The 21,399-nt window shown below is 35.7% G+C and overlaps 2 protein-coding genes across 2 annotated transcripts; one reads left to right on the forward strand and one right to left on the reverse strand.

Moving 5' to 3' along the window:
* The first annotated feature begins 3,305 nt into the window (after positions 1-3,305).
* LOC110798379 (uncharacterized) lies at positions 3,306-3,620 on the forward strand. Its single transcript, XM_022003560.1, has one exon. It carries the CDS (start codon positions 3,306-3,308, stop codon positions 3,618-3,620), a length of 315 nt encoding a protein of 104 aa, XP_021859252.1.
* Positions 3,621-11,957: 8,337 nt separating this feature from the next.
* On the reverse strand, positions 11,958-19,222 carry LOC110798511 (uncharacterized). The gene is made up of 3 exons (XM_022003694.2): positions 18,967-19,222; positions 13,053-13,258; positions 11,958-12,486 (listed from the first exon to the last, which is right to left on the reverse strand). The coding sequence occupies exons 1-3, from the start codon at positions 19,207-19,209 to the stop codon at positions 12,216-12,218; spliced, it is 720 nt and encodes a 239-aa protein (XP_021859386.1). The 5' UTR covers positions 19,210-19,222; the 3' UTR covers positions 11,958-12,215.
* Positions 19,223-21,399: the final 2,177 nt, after the last annotated feature.

Consider the following 21,399-nt stretch of genomic DNA (forward strand, 5'->3'; position numbering starts at 1 on the left):
AGAGAGAGAGAAAGAGAGAGAGAGAGAGATGAAAAGATAATTCACAGCGAGCCCACTTCAAGACTAAGTTGCAAGTATGCAACTTATTCGCAACAACCACAGACCCCCCACGCTGCAGTTAAATTTCTGATTTTTTTTTCATTAATTCGCAGCGTTTTGAGCCCATATAGGTTGCTCAAAGATCATTAAATAGTTGACCCGCGTTGATCATAGGCTTTTCGTAGCAATCAGTAATCACGTGAGTTGCAAATGGGTTGCTGCAAATGGCATTTTTTATACTAGTGGGGGTTATTGTGTTACTTTGTAGGAACTTAATAATACGATAATATTTGAGGGGAGGAAATCTAAATTCCTCATAAACACTTGTGTCTATTATTATTGTCTTTGCTATTTGTCCTATATTATATTTGTGAGTTTGTTCTCAATCGTTCGTGGCACGCGTTTGGTTATAACAAGGTGCTTGAAAGGTTCAATATGGAAGACTCCGAGCGAGGCTACCTACCCATGTCTCATGCAATGACTCTAAGCAAGACTCAGTGCCCAAAAACACTGGATGAGCGTAGACGAATGAGTGGGATTCCATATGCATCATTTATTGGTTCAATAATGTATGCTATAATATGTACACGCCCGAATGTTGCGTACGCACTCAGTGCTACGAGCAGATACCAGTCAGACCCAGGAGAGGCACATTGGACTACTGCCAAGATTATTCTGAAGTACCTGAAAAGGCAAAAAGATGATTTTCTGGTCTATGGTGGAGATGATGAATTAATTGTTAAAGGCTATACGGACGCAAGTTTCCAAACCGACAAGGATGATTTCAGATCACAGTCTGGGTTTGTCTTCTGCCTCAACGGAGGTGCAGTAAGCTGGAAAAGTGCTAAGCAAAGCACCATTGCGGATTCTACAACTGAAGCGGAGTACATTGCTGCACATGAAGCAGCAAAGGAAGTTATTTGGCTAAGTAAGTTCATAGGAGAACTTGGTGTAGTCCCCTCCATTAAACATCTCAGATCCTTTAATGGAGGGGACTACACCAAGTTCACCTATGAACTTCCTTAGCCATATAGCTTCCTTTGCTACTTCATGTGCAGTAATGTACTCCGCTTCAGTTGTAGAATCCACAATGGTGCTTTGCTTAGCACTTTTCCAGCTTACTGCACCTTCGTTGAGGCAGAAGACAAGCCCACACTGTGATCTGAAATCATCCTTGTCGGTTTGGAAACTTGCGTCCGTATAGCTTTTAAAAATTAATTCATCATCTGCACCATAGACCAGGAAATCATCTTTGTGCCTTTTCAGTTACTTCAGAATATTCTTGGCAGCAGTCCAATGTGCCTCTCCTAGGTCTGACTGGTATCTACTCGTAGCACTGAGTGCATACGCAACATCCGGGTGTGTATATATCATAGCATACATTATTGAACCAATCAATGATGAATATGGAATCCCACTCATTCGTCTATGCTCATCTAGTGTTTTTGGGCACTGAGTCTTGCTTAGAGTCATTCCATGAGACATGGGTAGGTAGCCTCGCTTGGAGTCTGTCATATTGAACCTTTCAAGCACCCTATTGATATAAGTTCTTTGACTGAGTCCAATCATCTTTTTAGATCTATCTCTGTAAATCTTGATGCCCAGTATGTATTGTGCTTCTTCTAGATCCTTCATCGAAAAACATTTCCCAAGCCAAATCTTAACAGAGTTCAACATAGGAATGTCATTTCCGATAAGTAATATGTCGTCGACATATAATACTAGAAAAGCAATTTTGCTCCCAATGACCTTCTTGTATACACAAGATTCGTTTGCGTTCTTGATGAGCCAAAGTCACTGACTAATTCATCAAAACGTATATTCCAGCTACTTGATGCGTGCTTCAATCCGTAGATTGATTTCTTAAGCTTGCATACCTTTTTAGCATTCTTTGGATCCTCAAAACCCTCAGGCTGTGTCATAAACACAGTTTCTGTTAAAACGCCGTTTAAGAAAGCGGTTTTGACATCCATCTGCCATATTTCGTAATCGTAATATGCAGAGATTGCTAACATTATCCGAATAGACTTTAGCATTGCAACTGGTGAAAAGGTTTCATCGTAATCCACACCATGGACTTGCCTGTAACCTTTCGCAACCAATCTAGCTTTGAAAACTTCTAGTTTCCCATCCTTGTCCTTTTTCGGTTTGAAAAACCCATTTTCTTCCTATGGCTTGGTAGCCATCTGGCAAATCGACCAAATCCCAAACTTGGTTTTCAGACATGGAGTCTAATTCCGATTGCATGGCTTCTTGCCATTGCTTGGAGCCAGGGCTCGTCATAGCTTGTTTGTAAGTCACAGGTTCATCACTTTCGAGTAATAGAACTTCATAGCTCTCGTTCGTCAAAATACCTAAGTACCTTTCCGGTTGAGATCTATATCTCTGGGATCTACGCGGGGTTACATTTCTAGACGATCCTTGATTCTCACCAGATACTTCTAAAGATCTCTGAGTTTCATCCTGAATGTCGTCTTGAGCATTCTCTAGAGTTTGTTGTTCGACTCGAATTTCTTCGAGGTCTACTTTTCTCCCACTTGTCATTTTGAAAATGTGATCTCTTTCCAAAAAGATACCATCTCGAGCAACAAACACCTTGTTCTCAAATGTATTGTAGAAGTAATACCCCTTTGTTTCCTTTGGATAGCCCACAAGGATACATTTGTCAGATTTTGGTTGAATTTTGTCTGAAATTAATCGTTTGACGTATACTTCACAACCCCAAATCTTAAGAAAAGACACATTTGGAGGCTTTCCAAAACATAACTCATATGGAGTCTTTTCCACAGCTTTAGACGAAGCTCTATTTATAGTGAGTGCAGCTGTGTTTAGTGCATGTCCCCAAATTTCTATTGGAAGTTCGGCCTGACCCATCATTGATCTAACCATGTCTAGCAAGGTTCTATTCCTCCGTTCCGACACACCGTTCCATTGAGGTGTTCCAGGAGGAGTCAATTCTGATAGAATTCCACATTCTTTCAGATGGTCATCAAATTCATAGCTTAGATGTTCACCGCCTCTATTAGACCGCGGTGCCTTAATCTTCTAACCTAATTGATTCTCTACTTCACTCTGAAATTCCTTGAATTTTTCAAAGGATTCAGACTTATGCTTCATTAGGTAGACATAACCATATCTACTAAAGTCATCAGTGAAATTTCCAAAAGGTTCCTTGGTGGAGGGTGTTGTGTTATAATAGAGCTACTCCTAGAAGCATCTTTATTACTTGGTTGGCAGTTCTGAATAGGCTATATACCACTGATAGAATGCAAAATTGGGGTCTGAACTGTTCTGATGATTGTGTGTTATGTTCTGGTGGAAAGGAATCAGCAGAACATCTGTTTTTTGCTTGTTCTTTTTCTGCTACAATTTGGCAAGCTGTGCTGAAGAAACTGGGAATTCATAGGAGGAGTGCAGGTCTTGCTTATGAGCTTGGAGAGGCGGCTAAAGCTAGCAAGAAAACTGGTTGCATTGCTAAGCTTTATGTTATGTGTTTCACAGAAGCAATCTATAGCATTTGGCTTATGAGGAATTCTGTTGTTTTCAAGAATCATGTGAAATCGTCTGAGTACTTTTGTTAAAGAAATTTTGTTTAGAGTGGCTTGTAGAAGTTCTGATGAACTAAGAAGTAGATTGCTGCAAGATTAATTGTTTCTTGTAGTTTGAGGTTTTGTGGCCTGGCTTTCCTGTAATTCTTGGGTTTTTTGCCCTTGATCTTTGGTATTAATATAATCCTAATATTAATTGCCAAAAAAAAAAGTCATCAGTGAAAGTGATAAAGTAGCTGAAACCACCTCTAGCATTTATACTCATTGGTCCACATACATATATATGGATTAAACCCAATAGTTCAGTTGCTCTTTCTCCAACTTTAGAGAAAGGTTGCTTTGTCATTTTACCAAGTAAACATGATTCGCACTTACCATAATCCTCTAAGTCAAATGGTTCTAGAATTCCTTCTTTTTGAAGTCTTTCTATGCGCTTCATGTTAATATGGCCTAATCGACAATGCTACAGATAGGTGAGATCTAAATCATTCTTTTTGGCCCTTTTGGTATTTATGTTATAAAATGTTTTTCGTGATCTAATAAATAAAGTCCATTGACTAATATAGCATATCCATAAAACATCTCTTTAAAATAAAACGAGCAACTATTGTCTTTTATTAAAAAGGAAAATCCCTTAGCATCTAAGCAAGAAACAGAAATGATGTTTTTAGTAAGACTTGGAACATGGAAACATTCTTCCAGTTCCAAAACTAGCCCAGAGGGCAACGACAAATAATAAGTTCCTACATCTAATGCAGCAATCCGTGCTCCATTTCCCACTCGTAGGTCGACTTCACCCTTGCTTAACCTTCTACTTCTTCTTAGTCCCTGCGAATTGGAACATAAGTGTGAGCCACAACCAGTATCTAATACCCAAGAAGTTGAATTAGCAAGTATACATTCTATAATGAAAATACCTGAAGATGGAACGACTGTTCCATTCTTCTGATCTTCCTTAAGCTTTGGACATTCTCTCTTGTAATGGCCAATTCCATCACAATAAAGACAGCTTGATGTGGACTTGTACTGCTTTGTCTTCTTTCTTGACTCAGCATTGCCCTTGGACTTTCCTCCTTTCTTGAAGGGTCTCCCTTTAGCCTTGAGTAAATCCTTGGCTTCACAGTCGAGTATTATCTCAGCCTTTTGGACCAGGTGAACAAACTCTACGACTGTTTCTTCTCTTGGTTCACTCATGTATTGTTGCTTAAAGCGACCAAACCCACTGTGGAGTGAATTGAGCAAGATAGAGATTGCCATCCTTTCACTTATTGGTGTTCCTAGCAGACTTAGGCGATCAAAATATGAAAGCATAAGGTCTACATGGAACCTTAGTGGAACACCAACCCTTTGTTTAGTGCGAAGGAGCTGAACATGTGTTTCTTGGACCTCCATCCTAAAACATTTGTTATGAGAACTAACTTTTAGGCCAGACATTGATTCAATCAACTCATGGACATTTAGGTCCCTGTCCTCCGTGTTTCCACGACAGATATCCCTCAGATTCTTCATGAGCGTAAAAGGTTCGTAAGCTACAAACCTCTTAGCCCATTCATCAGGGATATTGTTCAGTATGAGACTCATAACCTTTTTGAGATCCGCATCCCGGGTGGCATGTCTTTCAGGGGTCATGTCTCTGGAATAGTAGCTTGGCATGGGATGGAACAGTACATACTCAAATCCATTGAGTCTCACTATTTCAATCAGCTTAGCTTCCCATTCAAGAAAATTTGTTAGGTTCAGCTTGACCATAAGCTCAGAACCCATGATGATGTTTTGATTGTTGTTTTCCATAGTAAAACTACAATTGAAAAAGAATAAACAAATAAATAACCATTCACAGTTTCTCTTAATAAACTTAAATTCTAGCATACATGCATAATTTATCATTTATTAAGCATTTTATTCAAATTATGTGTTCCGGCAGGTGTGAATAAAATGATTCCAAGATCCTAAAATCATTGAAGAATTAAGCACATTATGTATTTAGACTCAATTCTAAAATATTTTAGGTAAGCAAAGCCTTTGCTAATTGTCTAGAAACTACTCCTGGTTGATAGGTACGTCTAAGAACTTATTAGGTAAACCTATCTCATTTGCCACGACATAAAAGGACTCCTTACTTATATCGTTGATTTTCACCAAAACTAACATGTACTCACAATTATTTGTGTACCTTACCCCTTTAGGATCAATAAGTAACACCTCGCTTAGGCAGAAAATTATTACTAAGATTGATGTAAAGGTTATCCAAGTAAGTGTTATTTTGGCATGGCACCTTTTAACTCAATTTTTAAAGTTTGGAACTTAAGGCTCTTACTATGTTGGCTAGATTTTAAGTGAACTAAAATCCTTAATCATGCAACATAATCAAGCCACAATCTCATGCATAATTAAGACATATTTAAAGCAATAAATAACTTAAAGCATGCATAAGATATAATTGTGATCTAATATGGCCCGACTTCATCTTGAAGCTTCAACTTCAAACTCCGTCTTGAAAATGGATTGGAAACTCCATCTTGAATTTCACCATGGGAGGCACCATTTTCTTCAAATAGGATAAACTATAATTGAAATTAATTACAACTATTTGATGGTACGCAGACCATATTTAAATTAAAAACTTTGGTGCATTAGACCAATTTTACATTCAAATTAATTAATGGTACGCAGACCATATTTTCTATCCTATTTGGGCCATACTAGTCACTTTCCATAACTTGCAAAGCAGTACATTTACAATATATAGCTGGTTAGTAGAGCATATTATGCATCACATAAATATTTGCATCAATTAATCAAGGGTTCCAATAATCTACCAATTATTCAATCCTTATTAATTCTAATCAAGTTGTTTTAACCTTAAAGGAATGTAGACCTAATCAAGAGTTTATGACTAAAACGCTCCCACTTAAACCAAGAAATTTACATGTTTTACTAATTTTAAACATAAAATTGTATTTCCCAGTCTAATCAGAAACATACAAATTTAATTAAAATTTAAAGCTCATATAAATTATTATTTGAATCCTTTAATTTATTTTCAGTTTATTAAATTAATTAATTTAAATTTAATCAAGGTTTTAATTTTAGTAAAATAATTAGTATAAATAAAATTTACAATAATTAAATTCCGAGAAAAAATTAAATTACGAATTTTAAATTAAATTAAAATCGTTTTTCAACTGAAAATCAAAATTAAATTAAAGCGTATCAATCGGGTCAAGACGAGGCCATGGGCTTGCGCCCATGCCCCGTCAAGTCCACGAGGCAGCATCGCCCAACTCGAGTGATCGCACAACAAGGCACGAGCAGCCACGCGCAAACGCAGCAAGCCAAGCAAGCCACACTTGCACGCAGTAGCCTGCTCGCTGTGTCGTAGCATTGCTTGCTGGGCGAGGCAGCGCTCGCTGGTCGAGCCAGCTCTCGCTCCCTGCGCGCGCGCGCCTCGTCTCGCTTGTGCCTCGCCTCTCGCCCCATCCGCCCATGCACGTCGCAGCACTCGACGCAAGGCAGAGCTACTGCCTTGTGCTCGCGTGCCACATGCTTGCTCGCTGCATATGTACCGCATGGGCGACGAGCTCCCTTGCTCGTCGTCGCATGCCCGCACTATACAACACCCCTTAAGGGTAACACTTAGCGTCCATTGCTTTGTGCGTGCAAGATTTGTGAGCGGTTTTTATAAATATCAAAACTTTATAATTTAAATTTATAGACGAATTAATAAAACATATTAATTTTATAAATTTAGGGCGAAAAATCAAAAATTTATTATTCAAATTAATTTCCGATCAAGTTTATTTTCGTGGATTCAAATCTAGGTCATAAAAAATTTATAATTTTCAAATTTAACAAATTTTATGGTGGTTTTTAATCATTGATTCCTAATTAAATTGTCAATTAATTATGAAATTCAAATCAAATTCTAAATTATTCGAATTTCAACAAATTAATTACAATTACAAATTAGGTTGTATAATTAACAAGCTTAGGCATTAAAATTGTTAAACATATAAAGTAGGTCAATCATAGATTCAAGATTTACAAACAAAAATCGCAAATATTTAATTTAACATCTTAAAAATTACAAATTTTGCGTTCGAAAAACTAAAACCTCCGAAAAGTCATAGTTAGGCTTCGAATTTGGAAATTCTGGGTTCGGCATCAAATCTATGATTTTAGTCAAAATTTTAAAACGCCGTTTACATGCGAAATTCACTATAAAATTATACGATTCCGACCATTATTGACTAAACTGCCGAAAATTCTGCGAACATATAATTAAATAATCGCACGAATTTGCAATTAATTACAAAAAAAGAAATTAATCACACCTTTAATTCATTACAAATTTATAAAATTTAACCATGTTAACTATAATTTATTATGGAATTAATTAGAGGCTCATGATACCACTGTATAAAGCATATTTATTTCAATTTCATGCGGAAAAACCATAAAGCCAGAATCCAAATTAATTGCCACATAACAATTAGCATAATTTAGGATGCATACATTTGTAGCGTGCCCTCCCTAGCTGCTCCCGAACCGAACAAGAACAATTTTAGGACTCCAAGTGTAGTCCCTCCATAGATAGTCCACAGCACGTTCGGATCCGCCTTAGATTTAATTAACTAGAATTCAACCCAAGGTTTTAAATTATTCGAATATAATTTGTGGCAAATTATTAACTTTAGTTTTAACCTTAAAACTATATATGAATACTTGAATTGGGTTATAATAAATTGTGAATGCCATCACCTATTTATAGGGTTGGATTATTAGAACTGGAAGCCTACTAGGTTTCAATTAATCTAATCCTATTAGAATTAGACATTAATTAAAACTATTAAGTTAATGTTTAATTTGACAACTAACTCTAGTAGCTTTAGGAAATTAATCTTTAATCTAATCCTAATTGCTTAAGGATTTGATGCATGCACGAACTCAACGCACACACGCACGCACGCACAGCCCACGAGGGGCGCTGGGCGCGCGCGTGCCGAGTGCTCGGCCCACAGCGCTGCAGCCCACGAGTGGGCGTGCCAGCCTGCTGGCCTCGCTTGGGCCTGGCCTGGCCTTGCGCTTTGCTTGGCTGGGCCTTGCGATTGCTGGCGGGCTGCCTTGCTGCCTTGCGCGCATGGGCTTGCTAGGCGCAAGCCTGGCTTCGTGCTGGGCCTTGCGTCTAGCAAGCTCGCCCGATGTTTATTTCGTACGACGCGCTTCCGATTAATTTTTCGATTCCGGAATTCATTTCCGATTCGAACAATATTTATTATTTCCGATTCCGGAATTAATTTCCGTTTCGAATAATATTTCCGATTCCGACAATATTTCCGTTTCCGGCAATATTTCCGATTCCGGCAATATTTCCATTTCCGATAATATTTTCCGATACGTACCATGTTTCCGTTTCCGATACGATCCATATTTCCGTTTCCGGCAATATCATCGTTTCCGAAGTATTCATAATTTGCCTTTTGACGAATTCAGCTCCCACTGGAACCGAGATCCGTCGATTCCGAATATCCATAAATGGAGTATTTAATTCACTTAAATACTTGATCTGTTCACGTACTATTTGTGTGACCCTACGGGTTCAGTCAAGAGTAAGCTGTGGATTAATATTATTAATTCCACTTGAACTGAAGCGGCCTCTAGCTAGGCATACAGTTCACTTGATCTCACTAAATTATGAACTTGTATAATTAATTAATACTGAACCGTATTTATTAGACTTATCATTGAATGCATACTTGGACCAAGGGCATTATTTCCTTCAGTTGGTGCCTTTGGATTGCAGTTCTGCAATTTGTTAGTTATGCAGTCATAGATGTTACAGTAAGTTTCCTTGACACTGTCTATTGTACCTCTTAAGGACATTAGGCTAGAGTGTAAGCAATTTTATTATGCCAAGGCACAAGTAAATTATGACTTTTATACATGTTCTTGCACTCATGGAGTCATGGATACGAATATATCGTGTGTAATGAGCAAGTGTTCTTGTTTTTTGTAGGTTATATGCATTCATTAATCCATTATGTTTGTTTCCATCTCTGAATTTCACAACCTCTGCTCTTTTGTTTTTGTTTTGTTGGGGTTGGGGTGGGGCTGTGAGAGCGTTAATTATTGGAAGTCCGGAAGATAGAATTGCATGGCATATCATCTCCTGAAGGGCTTTGTTGATGGTGATATAGTTATCTTGTTTGACAAGGATCAATACAAAAATATGTTGATTATGCCTTCTGTCTAGGATAAAAATTAACAATACAACAATACATAGTATTTAAAAAGCAAAATCACATTTGATTAGATGACACATGTCAACATATTTGATTAGATGACACGTGTAATCCATTTTTTCCTCCATCATTTTGGTTTTTTTTTCTTTGTTGTTTGATATATTATACAACTCTAACCGCCTCTTTCACTTCATCTTGCTCATACAACATCAATTCACCAATCTATTCATTAACCATCTTCTACTCAATCTTACCGATTAACACTCAATATTAATATACTATTTAATTTATGTATTCTTTCAACCTTCAAATTTTACCTCTATTTAAATCATATATTATCTCTAAAATCATAAGCTCAATAAAATTAGAACTTAAAAAGATAGACTAAATAACTATTATACAACTGTCAGTTCTTTAAACGGGCTCCAAAGCTAGTTTAGGATAAATAGGTTGATGATTGTGAAGCTAGTACACAAAAAATGATGTGTGTTGGACTTAACGGAGGAAGCAGTAGGCAAACTTCATTTTTTGGACATTAGAAATCAATGTAAACTTTCCAATTTTAATTAAAAGCTTTAACTTTTTTTTATATATAATTTAATTGTGCTATGGTTAAAGGTGAGTTAAAGGTGAGTTAATTTGCCTGAAAGTAAAGTTGAGGTACCAAAGGGTAAAAAAAAAAAAAAAAAGTACAGATCCCAAAGGGTGAAAAACTTAAAAGGTAAGTCCTCAAACATCAGCTTAACTCGAAAAAAGACTACAAATGTTTTAATTCAAATCAAATTCTGTCAAAGTGGTGAGACTTTGGAAAAGTGCTCATACAAATTAGACCCAAACTATCAGATACGTGTATCCCCCATTGGATGAGCTATTGTATTACACTATTACTTGGTTTCTTAACATGAAAATTACGAATACATCAAAAGCCTTTGCTAACTTACATATAACTTCGTATAAAGGAGATGAACGACGTATGTGTTGTCTCCATTTCAAAAGACATTCAAAGCATCACCTTCCACCCATATACAACCATATAACTAGACCTGGTTATTGGACAGGGTAGTCCAATGGATATAGGATTAGGGTCAAGTTAATAGGGCTTTTATTGGGCAGGGCTCTTATTGGACAGGGCCTTTATTGGACAGGGTCATTATAGGTTCAAACTTATACTACAATTATTTTGAAAATTAAAATAGCAATGATACAAAAAATTACGTGTATAGATTCGTATTTACTTGTACTTGCACATGGCTATTTTATTTTTCATTTTTCATTGCTCGTTTATTGACCCGCCCACTAATGACCCGCTATTGACCCGCGACCCGCTTTTGACCCGCCCATTATCGACCCGCTAAAAATGACCCTTTCAATACCCGACCCTCTTTTAACCCGCACCGACCCTGACCCGCCCCGCCCGATAACCAGGTCTACATATAACACCTATTTGACTTTGGACCAACAAGTTTGTTATCAGAGGCGGAGACAGGGGGCTGGTAGGGGCGGTCCCTCCCCCAAGATGAAAAAAATAAGCAATATGTATTAACAACTGTAAGTATAAAATATAAATTTTCCTTTACTCTAGTGGTCAAAGGACCATACTTGAACCCCAAGATACAAGGTTCGACTCTCATCATCAACAAAATTTTCCTACAAATCCTGGCTCCGCCACTGTTTGTTATTAAACATAATGTTGGAATCTATCGGAGATTAGCGGCTATGAGTTGAGGTGAATGTGGATTGTCGTGATTATATTTAGCTTGGAATGGGGTTTATTGAGATCAAAAAAATTAGACATAATGTTTTCGTGTATTTATTATATAATTAGTGGCCTCGTCTTATATGAGCATAAAAAAAGCAGTCGCAATACTTACAATAGTGAAATGTTTGCAATACTTAGAATAGTGAAATGTTTGTTTAGAGGAACTTTATGAACATTTTTTTTGTATTTATTATTTCAGGTTATTAGATGCATAACACAATGTGACGTTTCAATTTAGTATCGCACGATTCGCACACATTGTGTGTATATAGGACTAGTGAAACAAATTAAAACAAAAAATGTAACGACCATTACGAAGAAAGTGATACTAATTTAAAATTACGGAGAACTCGAGGTTTAGCAAAAATATACTCCGAATGGTTGACGCTTCCCATTTTGACGGAAGAAGAAAAGATCAATTACTTCTTTCTCGGCCAAAAAAGCTCAAACTTACCGATAGCTTGTTTTGCTTTCTAAATGATAAACTGATATTTGTAGCTTACACCATATTATAGACACGTCGGGGTACATCTGATGCACATAAATGATCTATATAGTTTTCACAACAATGGAGAAAATGCACAACTCTTCTAAGTGACTTTCAACCTAAAAAAGATATTCAATAACCTATTTATACCCGGTCATTCCGACAGTAGAGCTCGAGCGATTTGCTTTGTGAGATGTTGTCTGCGAGCTTGTAGCTTTAGAAAAGTACAAGTAGTAGTACACATTTAAGATCATGTTGAATACCACAAATACAGCTCCAGCAATAAAAACACCTTTACGCAGACTCTCACATGAGAAGTTCTGTGCATAAAGCACATGGCGGTACCTGGTATGGTAAGCATTCTTGGTTGCACCTGCAAGTAGACATGCTTCCGCAACCAGAAATGTTAACCTGCACACAAACAAATCATCACTGTTTTCAGTCTATAAAACCCACTCAGAATCCTTCGGACAGGTTTGAATGCCATCCATTGGGAAGTGAAAGATTAAAAATGTATCTGTTGCATAAAAAGGTTAGTTTGACTGTATTATAAAACATAATATTGCAAACCATATTCCTACCCAAGGAAGCGAATTTATAGGAGCTTCAAAACACAGACATAGACTCCTTCCTAGAGAGGCAGCGAGCAGTTCAACAGTTTCAGAGCTGAGGTCTTAAAAGGCGGTTATTTGTAACAAGTTCATTCCCAGTATTGTTAGCAAGTTACATAGATGAGGACTATTAAGCTAGGGTTCCAAGGAATCTATCAGCTGATATATATATAGCAGGGGATTAAACCAGAGAAATTCTACTGGTGAGCAGATAGGGTTGGTTCCTCATGATGGAAGGCAGAAAATATCCCCTGTCTTTTGCAAATTACAACTTTACAATTCTAATATTGTGCACAAAAATGGCGGATGGTATTATAATGTTTCTTGCAGCACAACACCAAAATTCTCAAATCAGAGAGTTCTCACCATGAAGAGAAGAAGTAAATGATTGTCCATGCTCGTTCGTTTCCAGGTGCCAAAGGTCTTCCAAAGCACATGCACCTTGTCATACCCATAAGCAGTGATTCACTTGAAAGAAGAAACAAGAATCCACCCACTCCATATCCAGTAGCAACATCTGAACTGTAGGTACAGTACGTCGAATTGGTCACTTCATCCTTGATTATATTACCCTGCCATAGAAAATATATTAGGGATAGAAATCATTCCTTAAACAACATGGAATCTCAAACGGAAAAAAAAACATGGAATCAAGTGATATCATCGCTCTGTTTCCACGAACAAATAATTGCATCATCATAATGGTTTGGTCGTGTATTTTGCTAAAAAATGGAAAGCTTAATTTCACAGGCACGTGAAATTTTAAAGCAAAGTGCTACTCAAGCTGAAGGACCTCAATCCTTCTAGTTATCCAAACTATTAAAAATATCTAAGCTATTCCTGCTTGGAGACAATTCATTTATTTGTCTTTAGGAGTATGAAGGCATAAGAAAGCATTAACCATCCATTCAATGAGATTTCCATTCCACATCAACTAGCTGGCGTAGAGACTAGAAGCATAACCCTCCTGATAAAGGAAGTTGTCCCTCCCTTGACATTGACATGTACTTTTCATTCTTTTGAGTTCTCTAATTTTAATGTTTTCAAGGACTATTGATGTTTGCATTGTCCTGAAGCAAGGATAGGCTGCTCAAATTCAAAGCAGTAACAGAAAACTCTCCGCCTGAACCTTAGTTCTATCAACATGAGAATCAGAAAGAAAAAGTGTTCAATCTACATGTCTCCAAATGGAAGCAGTACACAGAATTGTCATGTAACGACTTACTGGTAGGATAACAAAACACTGAAAACCACTAAACATAAAGCGTCTCTTAAAAAAAAGAATTATATGTCCGCACCAAATGTTCACAATGTTTGCTAGGATCCTAGGAACAGAACAAATGTAACTGTACACGGATTGGGAGTTTACCAAACTGCCAAAGTTAATGAAAAAGTATTTCTTGTCAAGGACAGAATAGGCAGAAGTCAAAAGGGATTTGAAATCCAGGACTGAGCAAAGTACACAAATTTTCCTAATTATAAAACTAGAAACACTTATGCTTTTAACCTGCCATCATAAACTATTCAAAACTTAAGTGAACAACAATAAACTCAAGGTGTTCTGCTAGAAAAAAATCCTGTACTCTCATAATATGAAAGATTACAGCATCCCACCATCCCACCATCATAGTTAATACAAATAAATGAGCCAAATTATTGTACACTAAACAGTGATGGTCATGCAGATATGAAGCATCAGCTACGAGAATACACAACATAACAAGGTCTAATATGGGCATCCTAATACAGAACGTCTTGATTTGGTGCAAGAGACATTTTGCTATGTCCGACATATGTTTTGATACTCAATAGTGCACAGGGAAAGCTCACCACCTCACTCTAATTCAGTAGTTGGCCACAGCCTCATTACTTCATGCTTTTATCTAATACAACTACAGTCATGAGTCTCATGACTAGAGTCATATAAGATTATTAAACTGAAAAATTGGAAAAGATAGTTTTACAATAACAAAAGTTTCACATATTAACAAAGAAACAAACAAGGCTACGCCAACATATACTCATCCACTAATGCTGAAGTTAACATCATAGAAAAAACATCACTGCTTTCGGCGGTTTCTGCATTAATAGAAAACATGAATGTTCATTAGAATAAATGTTACTCCCTCCCCAGCAGGGAAACAGTAGAAACAAGAAATGATAAAGCATTTTAGAACAAATATTCCCTCTTACTTTTAAGTTCTTTCTGCTTAGAATCTTGATAGGATTCTAATGCAAATGGAGTTTATACTCCATCGAAAATATAAATCAAACCATATTCATATGAGATCTGGTTTAATTCATCTCGTTTGTAGTTTCAAAATATCAATTTTTTATCATACGTATTCAAAATATGGATGCACAAAATATATTAAAACTGCGTAAAAAAACTAAATGGAAAGAACTTAGATACACGAAGGAGTTTCACTTTTCAACAGGTAAACCATCTAAATTTGCAGTGACTACTAAGCTTTTACGTGTAACAGCTATAGACCCTCAATAATAGATAACCTAAAATGGTGAAAAGAATCTAATGTCTTCGTAATTAAGATGATGAAAGAACAACATCATATGTTTCAACAGTCAAGCATCATCAAGTAAAATTACTATGATAAAGAACACAACGTTTATTTTAAACATTATTTATTTTTATTTTCCCTTATAATATATTTTATGTTATATATATATATATATATATATATATATATATATATATATATATATATTTCTCTTATCTTACTTTCATTAATTCCACTTTCTTCCTCTTCCTTGTTTATTCTTTTAACTTCCTGCTCATTTTTGGTTTGATTTGGTCACAATTACGATCTCCTATGACGATTCATGTTAGCCGACCCCAAATCATTTTGGGACTAAGGCTTTGTTGTTGTTGTTGTTGTTGTTGTTGTATAAAGAACACAAGGTTGCCTATTTCATAATCCAACAATCATAAACAACAATGATAGAGAACACAAGGTTACCTGTTTGATCACAATCCAACAATCATAAACAAGTCAACTATCATAACCGGAAACCTTCATTTGGCTGGAAGCCTTCTCGAAATTAATACTTAAGCATTGGGATGCTTAATCAGGAGAGGGCAGTTGGGCACAGTAGATAGGAGACACCTCAAAGAATTAAGGATCAGATGAAGGAAGCTTGTACATTTTTTTTTTGAGCGATCGCGTATCTCATTCGAGTTGACAGTATCATAGATATCTACAGCTTTGTTAAACAAAAGGCAGGCAAGCACTCTCATCTCGATGAAAACCAAGGAGTTAAACTAATTGATAGAGCTAAATTTTCAGTTATTTAAGCAAGTTCCAAAATAATACAAGATTATTACAGAACCATATGTACCGAACTGGATATACTACAGTGTTATATGCTACTCCCTTTGTTCCATTAAGTTCTCCTATTTGAGGTTTGGGGTGAATATTAAGAAAATTGAATCTTGTAATTATTGGGTGTAAGAGAAAGTAATAAAGAAATGAAGGAGAGAGAGATATTTTTAATAAAGTAATAAAAAATCATAAACGTGGGGTTGGGTGGGTGAATGGGAAAATGTGAATGAATTAAATAAGGGATAGTGGGGAAATTAATGGTAGAATATAAAAAGATTCTTAGGTATTGTGTGTAATTAAGTTGAAATATAAGGGTATTTTGGACAAAAAATATGTCAAAAAATAGAAACAGGAAGAACTTTTAGGAACGCCAAAAGAGGAAACAGGAAGAACATTTAGTAACGGAGGGAGTAGTATATTCATTGTTTTCTTATCGTCCTATTCTCAGTTGTCAAATCAATCATGCCTGCACCATTTACACGTTAACACTTAACAATGTCTAAATGTTCAATCAACAAATTCAATAAGACTCTGGCTCTGTTCTCTTCACCTTATTTTCACTTATTTCAGGTCTGATAAAATAAGATAAGATAAAATAAGGGTCAATAAGATAAGATAAAATAAGATAAGTTCAGGGCCAATAAGATAAGATAAAATAAAATAAAATAAGTTCAGGGTCAATAAGATAAGATAAGATAAGTTCAGGGCCAATAAGATAAGATAAGATAAGATAAGATAAGATAAGGTGAGGTAAATATTACATAAGGTAATACTATAAGTTTCAATAAGATAAGATAAGATAAGGGTCTATAAGATAAGATAAGATAAGGGTCAATAAGATAAGATAAGATAAGATAAGGGTCAATAAGTTCAGATAAGATAAGATAAGGGTCAATAAGTTCAGATAAGATAAGATAAGATAAGGGTCAATAAGATAAGATAAGAAAAAATAAGATAAGTTCAGGGCCAATAAGATAAGATAAGATAAGATAAGATAAATGAAATTCAGGTGAAGAGAACACTACCTCTCTAAGTTATAGACATTAACATTACTCAAATAGAAAAGTAAATCAACAAGTTTTAGATAAGGTGTCAACTACTTAACGCAAGCATGACTCATCCAACTAAACATTCTCTATATAGAAAGAAAAAACTTTAAATAACATTCTACATTATAGCCTTAAAATACTTCATTTAAAGGAAAATTGGTAAAACGGAAATCAAAACCGTTTGCCTAGTAAACTCTTTTAAGACTTTACACTAGTGTAAAAATCAATCATGAATTATCTTTTATGAGGAAACTTATAAGAAAAGTCACCTACGATTTGCATTTGCATAGTTCATTGATTATGCACGAGAGATTTGATTGCAACCGGAGAAGCTTCAACTAAATTCATTCAATACATATATTATGACAAACAAAATGGTTTTTTTGTCACTCAATCTATTCTTAAATTAGTGTCCACTTTTAGTAACTTTTACCAACTTTTCTTATTTCATATAATAGTCACTTAAAAAGTTAAAATTAGCAATTCACTATTACTGTCAGCTATGTGTAGGGGGTGCTAAACCAGTGCTACCCGATTCCCTAATCACCCCGCAAAACGCAAACTGAAAAAAAACAATTACAACATGAATATGGTACATCTTTTGTATAATTAGCAAATTAGGCAGCGAATTGCTAATCAGTACCCGTTCTCATACTAGGGAATCAGGTAACAACATGCTAAACCTTCGAGCCGAGCCCCAATATACGTAAGCTTGGCTCAGCTTGAGAATGGATTAAGCTTAGCTCAACTTGAACATGGATTTGTAAGGATTGACTTCAGCTCGAAGCTAGTCGAGCTTCAAATTCCCGAACTCGAATCGAGCAAGGGAACACAAGATTGAACTTCGCTTGACTCTCTAGCACGTTACGGATTCGACAGTCCAAAATATTAGAATAGTCTAAAGCTCATTCTAACATCCAGCCGAAGAGACCAAAACTTTATTGTCCTAGGCCGACCCAGAGCAATTGGTTAAACTCTCCCACATTTAGAGACAACATTTGTAACTCTTCCTACTATCCTCATACATGATAAGGGTTAATTGAGATAATTAACATTAGTTGACTTTTAACTCAACTGTTGTTAAACACAGTTATTGGCGGAAGTTCTGTTTAGGATTGTTTAACAGAATTTTCTTGTTTTAAGCAATTAGATTGTCGAGCTCGGTTTCAAGAATCCGATTATGTTAGCATTTACGCTGTACAAATAGCATCAACATCTATTCATCGTATGAAATGATATAACAAATTCTCTTTGCAGTATACCAAATGAGTTCTGCTTGCAAAAGTTGAAACTGATAATCTTACTAAGCAGCTTATCGAGTCATAACTTATTCCGTTTCAGGCGCTACCTTCTCTCACCCCTAGTTCACAGACTAGCAATAAAACTAATTTTTACTTTTTGCTCAGAATTACTGCAAGTGTCCACTCTCAGCTTGAGGGGGTAGGACTCCGTGGGAGTGAAATCTGCGTTTATCTTGTACTAAATAAACAATCACTGCCTTCTATACATAACAGTAATAGAGGATGAAAATCTTCACCTTCCCTATTTTCTAAGATAAATGCCACAGCATATGATTTTCAATCAAATACCAAAATCATCCAATTGCCATTTCACATTGGACCATGAAATTCAACCAAAGCTGAAATCGAACTTAAAAGGAAGAAAGATCACACCCAAATTTCAAGTAATTCTCCGCAATTAACAGTGTAAACTTCATATTGGCACAATGGCACCGACAATTATTGCGTAAAATGTTGTGTTCATTCTATAGTTTCCGAATTCGGAAAGTGTTAATTGTTCAAACAATGCTTCGATTTATACAAATATGAAATATACATACATAATTAATTAAATAAAGAAGGTTAAAGGAGAGGTAGAGAGAGAGAGTACACGGCTGCGGCGGCGTTCGGCGGCGATGGAGAAAGTGAAGGCAACTAAGCAGAGAACCACCACTAGCAGGTACACTAAGCTCGATCCTCTTCCTTCTTTCATCTTTCTCTGATTTTCTTCCTTCAAACTTCTGTCTGAAATTCGAGTTTTTAGGGAAAGAATGAGAATAAAAATGGGTTTATGGTGTCGATGTGCTTTTGGTGGAGTGTGTACTGCAGTGAGTATTTTTAGCAGGATTAGCATTAGTAAATGTAGTAATGTTGGTCGGATTAACTCTTAATTCTTCTCGAGATTCGCAATGCTAACATGCGAGTATTTCGGTGTTTATTGGTTATGAGGTACCTGCGTTGCACGTGTCTTACATGACTAATGGTAGAGATATTAGTGGGGCGGGTTTAATTGGAGATTCGCCCGACATTCGCCCTAAGTAGGCGGGGATGGAGGGAGGTTTGGCGGGTGATGGGGCGGGTGTGGATTTTGTGTTGGATCCGTTTCATCTCCGCCCGCCCTGCTCCATCCTCACCCGCCCTGCTTGATACTTGTCAACCCTTTTCGGGTATCATTCCCTATGTGAATTGAAAATTTTAAAGAACATAAAAAGTTGAACAAATTTTTTATGCGTTTGGATTGGTTTGTAGTATGTGATATTAAGAATTAACGCAAGATTTTAATTTTATGTGTTTGATTTTTTTTTGTTATGGAAGGTACTTTTTTCCATAATGTTCGCGGAATAAGAAAAAAAAAAGTTGGTACTAACGCGGATATTGGACGGGAATAAGACGAGGATGGATACTCAGGCGGGTGGTGGGTCGGGGATGAATTTTAGTTTTCTACCCGTTGGGGCTTGGGATGAGGATGAATTTTGCACTCGCCATGGATGGTGGGTCGGGGATGAATTTTAGTTTTCTACCCGTTGGGGCTTGGGATGAGGATGAATTTTGCACTCGCCATGGATGATGGGGCGGGAATGGGGATGAAAATTTTATCCGTATGTATATATTATTGATATTTACACTAATATAAACCTGGTCCATGCTAACTTAGCGTGGACCAGGGCAACGGAGTAATTTTTGTGGGTAACATATGTAACTGTCACGTGACAGTTATTTTGTAATTTTAAATAGTAACTATATGCGTATTACAGTAACTATGTGTTTTAAAGAGTTACTATGTGTTTTGAAGAGTTTTAATGCAATTTGTGTCTAGCCCACTTTATATACGTTTTAAACTTTTTTATTTTTCAAATTTTCAGATCTACATTATGTTCATTCTCTTTCATTTTCTCTCTCTTCATTTTCTCTCTATGCTTTTCAAAATTTAGCCCAAATTTTTAGGTTTTGTTCGATTTTTTTCGTAATTATCTTATAATTCTTATGTTTGGATCTATTTGATGAGGAAAAATTGGAGGAAATAGTAGATCAAGAAGGAGGTTCGTTGTTGCCGAAATTGAATCGAAGAATTTGCGCTCGCCTACAAATATTCGCAAGAATTTTTAGAGATCACATCTCGGTTTGTTGTTTTTTAAAGAATTTTAAGTATATTTTTATTTAAAATTGAAAATATTTGTTGTTTTGAAGATATTAATGTTTGTGTTTTACCGAAGTATCGTTTTCAATTCGCGAATTCGATCAGTGACTTCACGATTTTAAATAGTAACTATATGGGTAATACAGTAACTATATGGTTTAAAGAGGTACTATGTAATTTTAATGGTTACTATATGTGTACAATAGTTACTATATTATTTTAATGGTTACTATATGTGTACAACGGTTATTATATGTGTACAATAGTTATTATTTTGTTGAGTGATTCGAAATGTTTGTTGTTTTGTTGAAATTAGGGTTAGTGTTTCACATAGTTAGTATATAAATGATATAGTCACCTTTAATTTATGTTGCGAATTAGTGTTTTTAATAGTCACTGGAGTGTTCGTTGTGTTTATGTTAGTAGTAGTTTTTAGAGTAACTATACTTTTTTGAAAAGTTACTATAACTTTAAAACAGTAACTATGTGTTTAAAATAGTCACTATATTTTTTAGAAAGTTATTATAAGTCTAAAACAGTAACTATGTGTTTAAGATAGTTATTATGTTATGAACAGTTTATAGTGACTTTTTGATAAATAATAGTTACTATACGATTACATTATGTACTATGTTATTTAGAGTATGTATTTGTCCGCTTCTTAGATAGTGACTATATGATTATAATGGTTACTATATGTGTTCAATAGTTACTATATTTTAATAATAGTCACTATATGTTTTATATAGTTACTATATGGTTTATATAGTTACTTTATATTTGATATTTGTATAAGAAAATAATACGAAGTATCAATCACATGTTATTCCAGGTCCTAAAGTTGCACTATCTAGTGACGAATCTCCAAAAATACTTTACAATATCATTTGTATAAGAAGAAATAAT

Source organism: Spinacia oleracea, chromosome 3 (assembly GCF_020520425.1).
Source record: "Spinacia oleracea cultivar Varoflay chromosome 3, BTI_SOV_V1, whole genome shotgun sequence".
NCBI classification, from domain to species: domain Eukaryota; kingdom Viridiplantae; phylum Streptophyta; class Magnoliopsida; order Caryophyllales; family Amaranthaceae; genus Spinacia; species Spinacia oleracea.

Excerpts from the sequence above, each read along its gene's own strand:
- LOC110798379 (XM_022003560.1), top strand. The coding sequence starts at position 3,306 with ATGCAAAATTGGGGTCTGAACTGTTCTGATGATTGTGTGTTATGTTCT.
- LOC110798511 (XM_022003694.2), bottom strand. The coding sequence starts at position 19,209 with ATGCTAATCCTGCTAAAAATACTCACTGCAGTACACACTCCACCAAAA. Across the intron at positions 13,259-18,966 it reads CCGAACGCCGCCGCAGCCGT|GGTAATATAATCAAGGATGA; the intron begins GTACTCTCTCTC and ends TTTCTATGGCAG. Across the intron at positions 12,487-13,052 it reads ATTTACTTCTTCTCTTCATG|GTTAACATTTCTGGTTGCGG; the intron begins GTGAGAACTCTC and ends GTTTGTGTGCAG.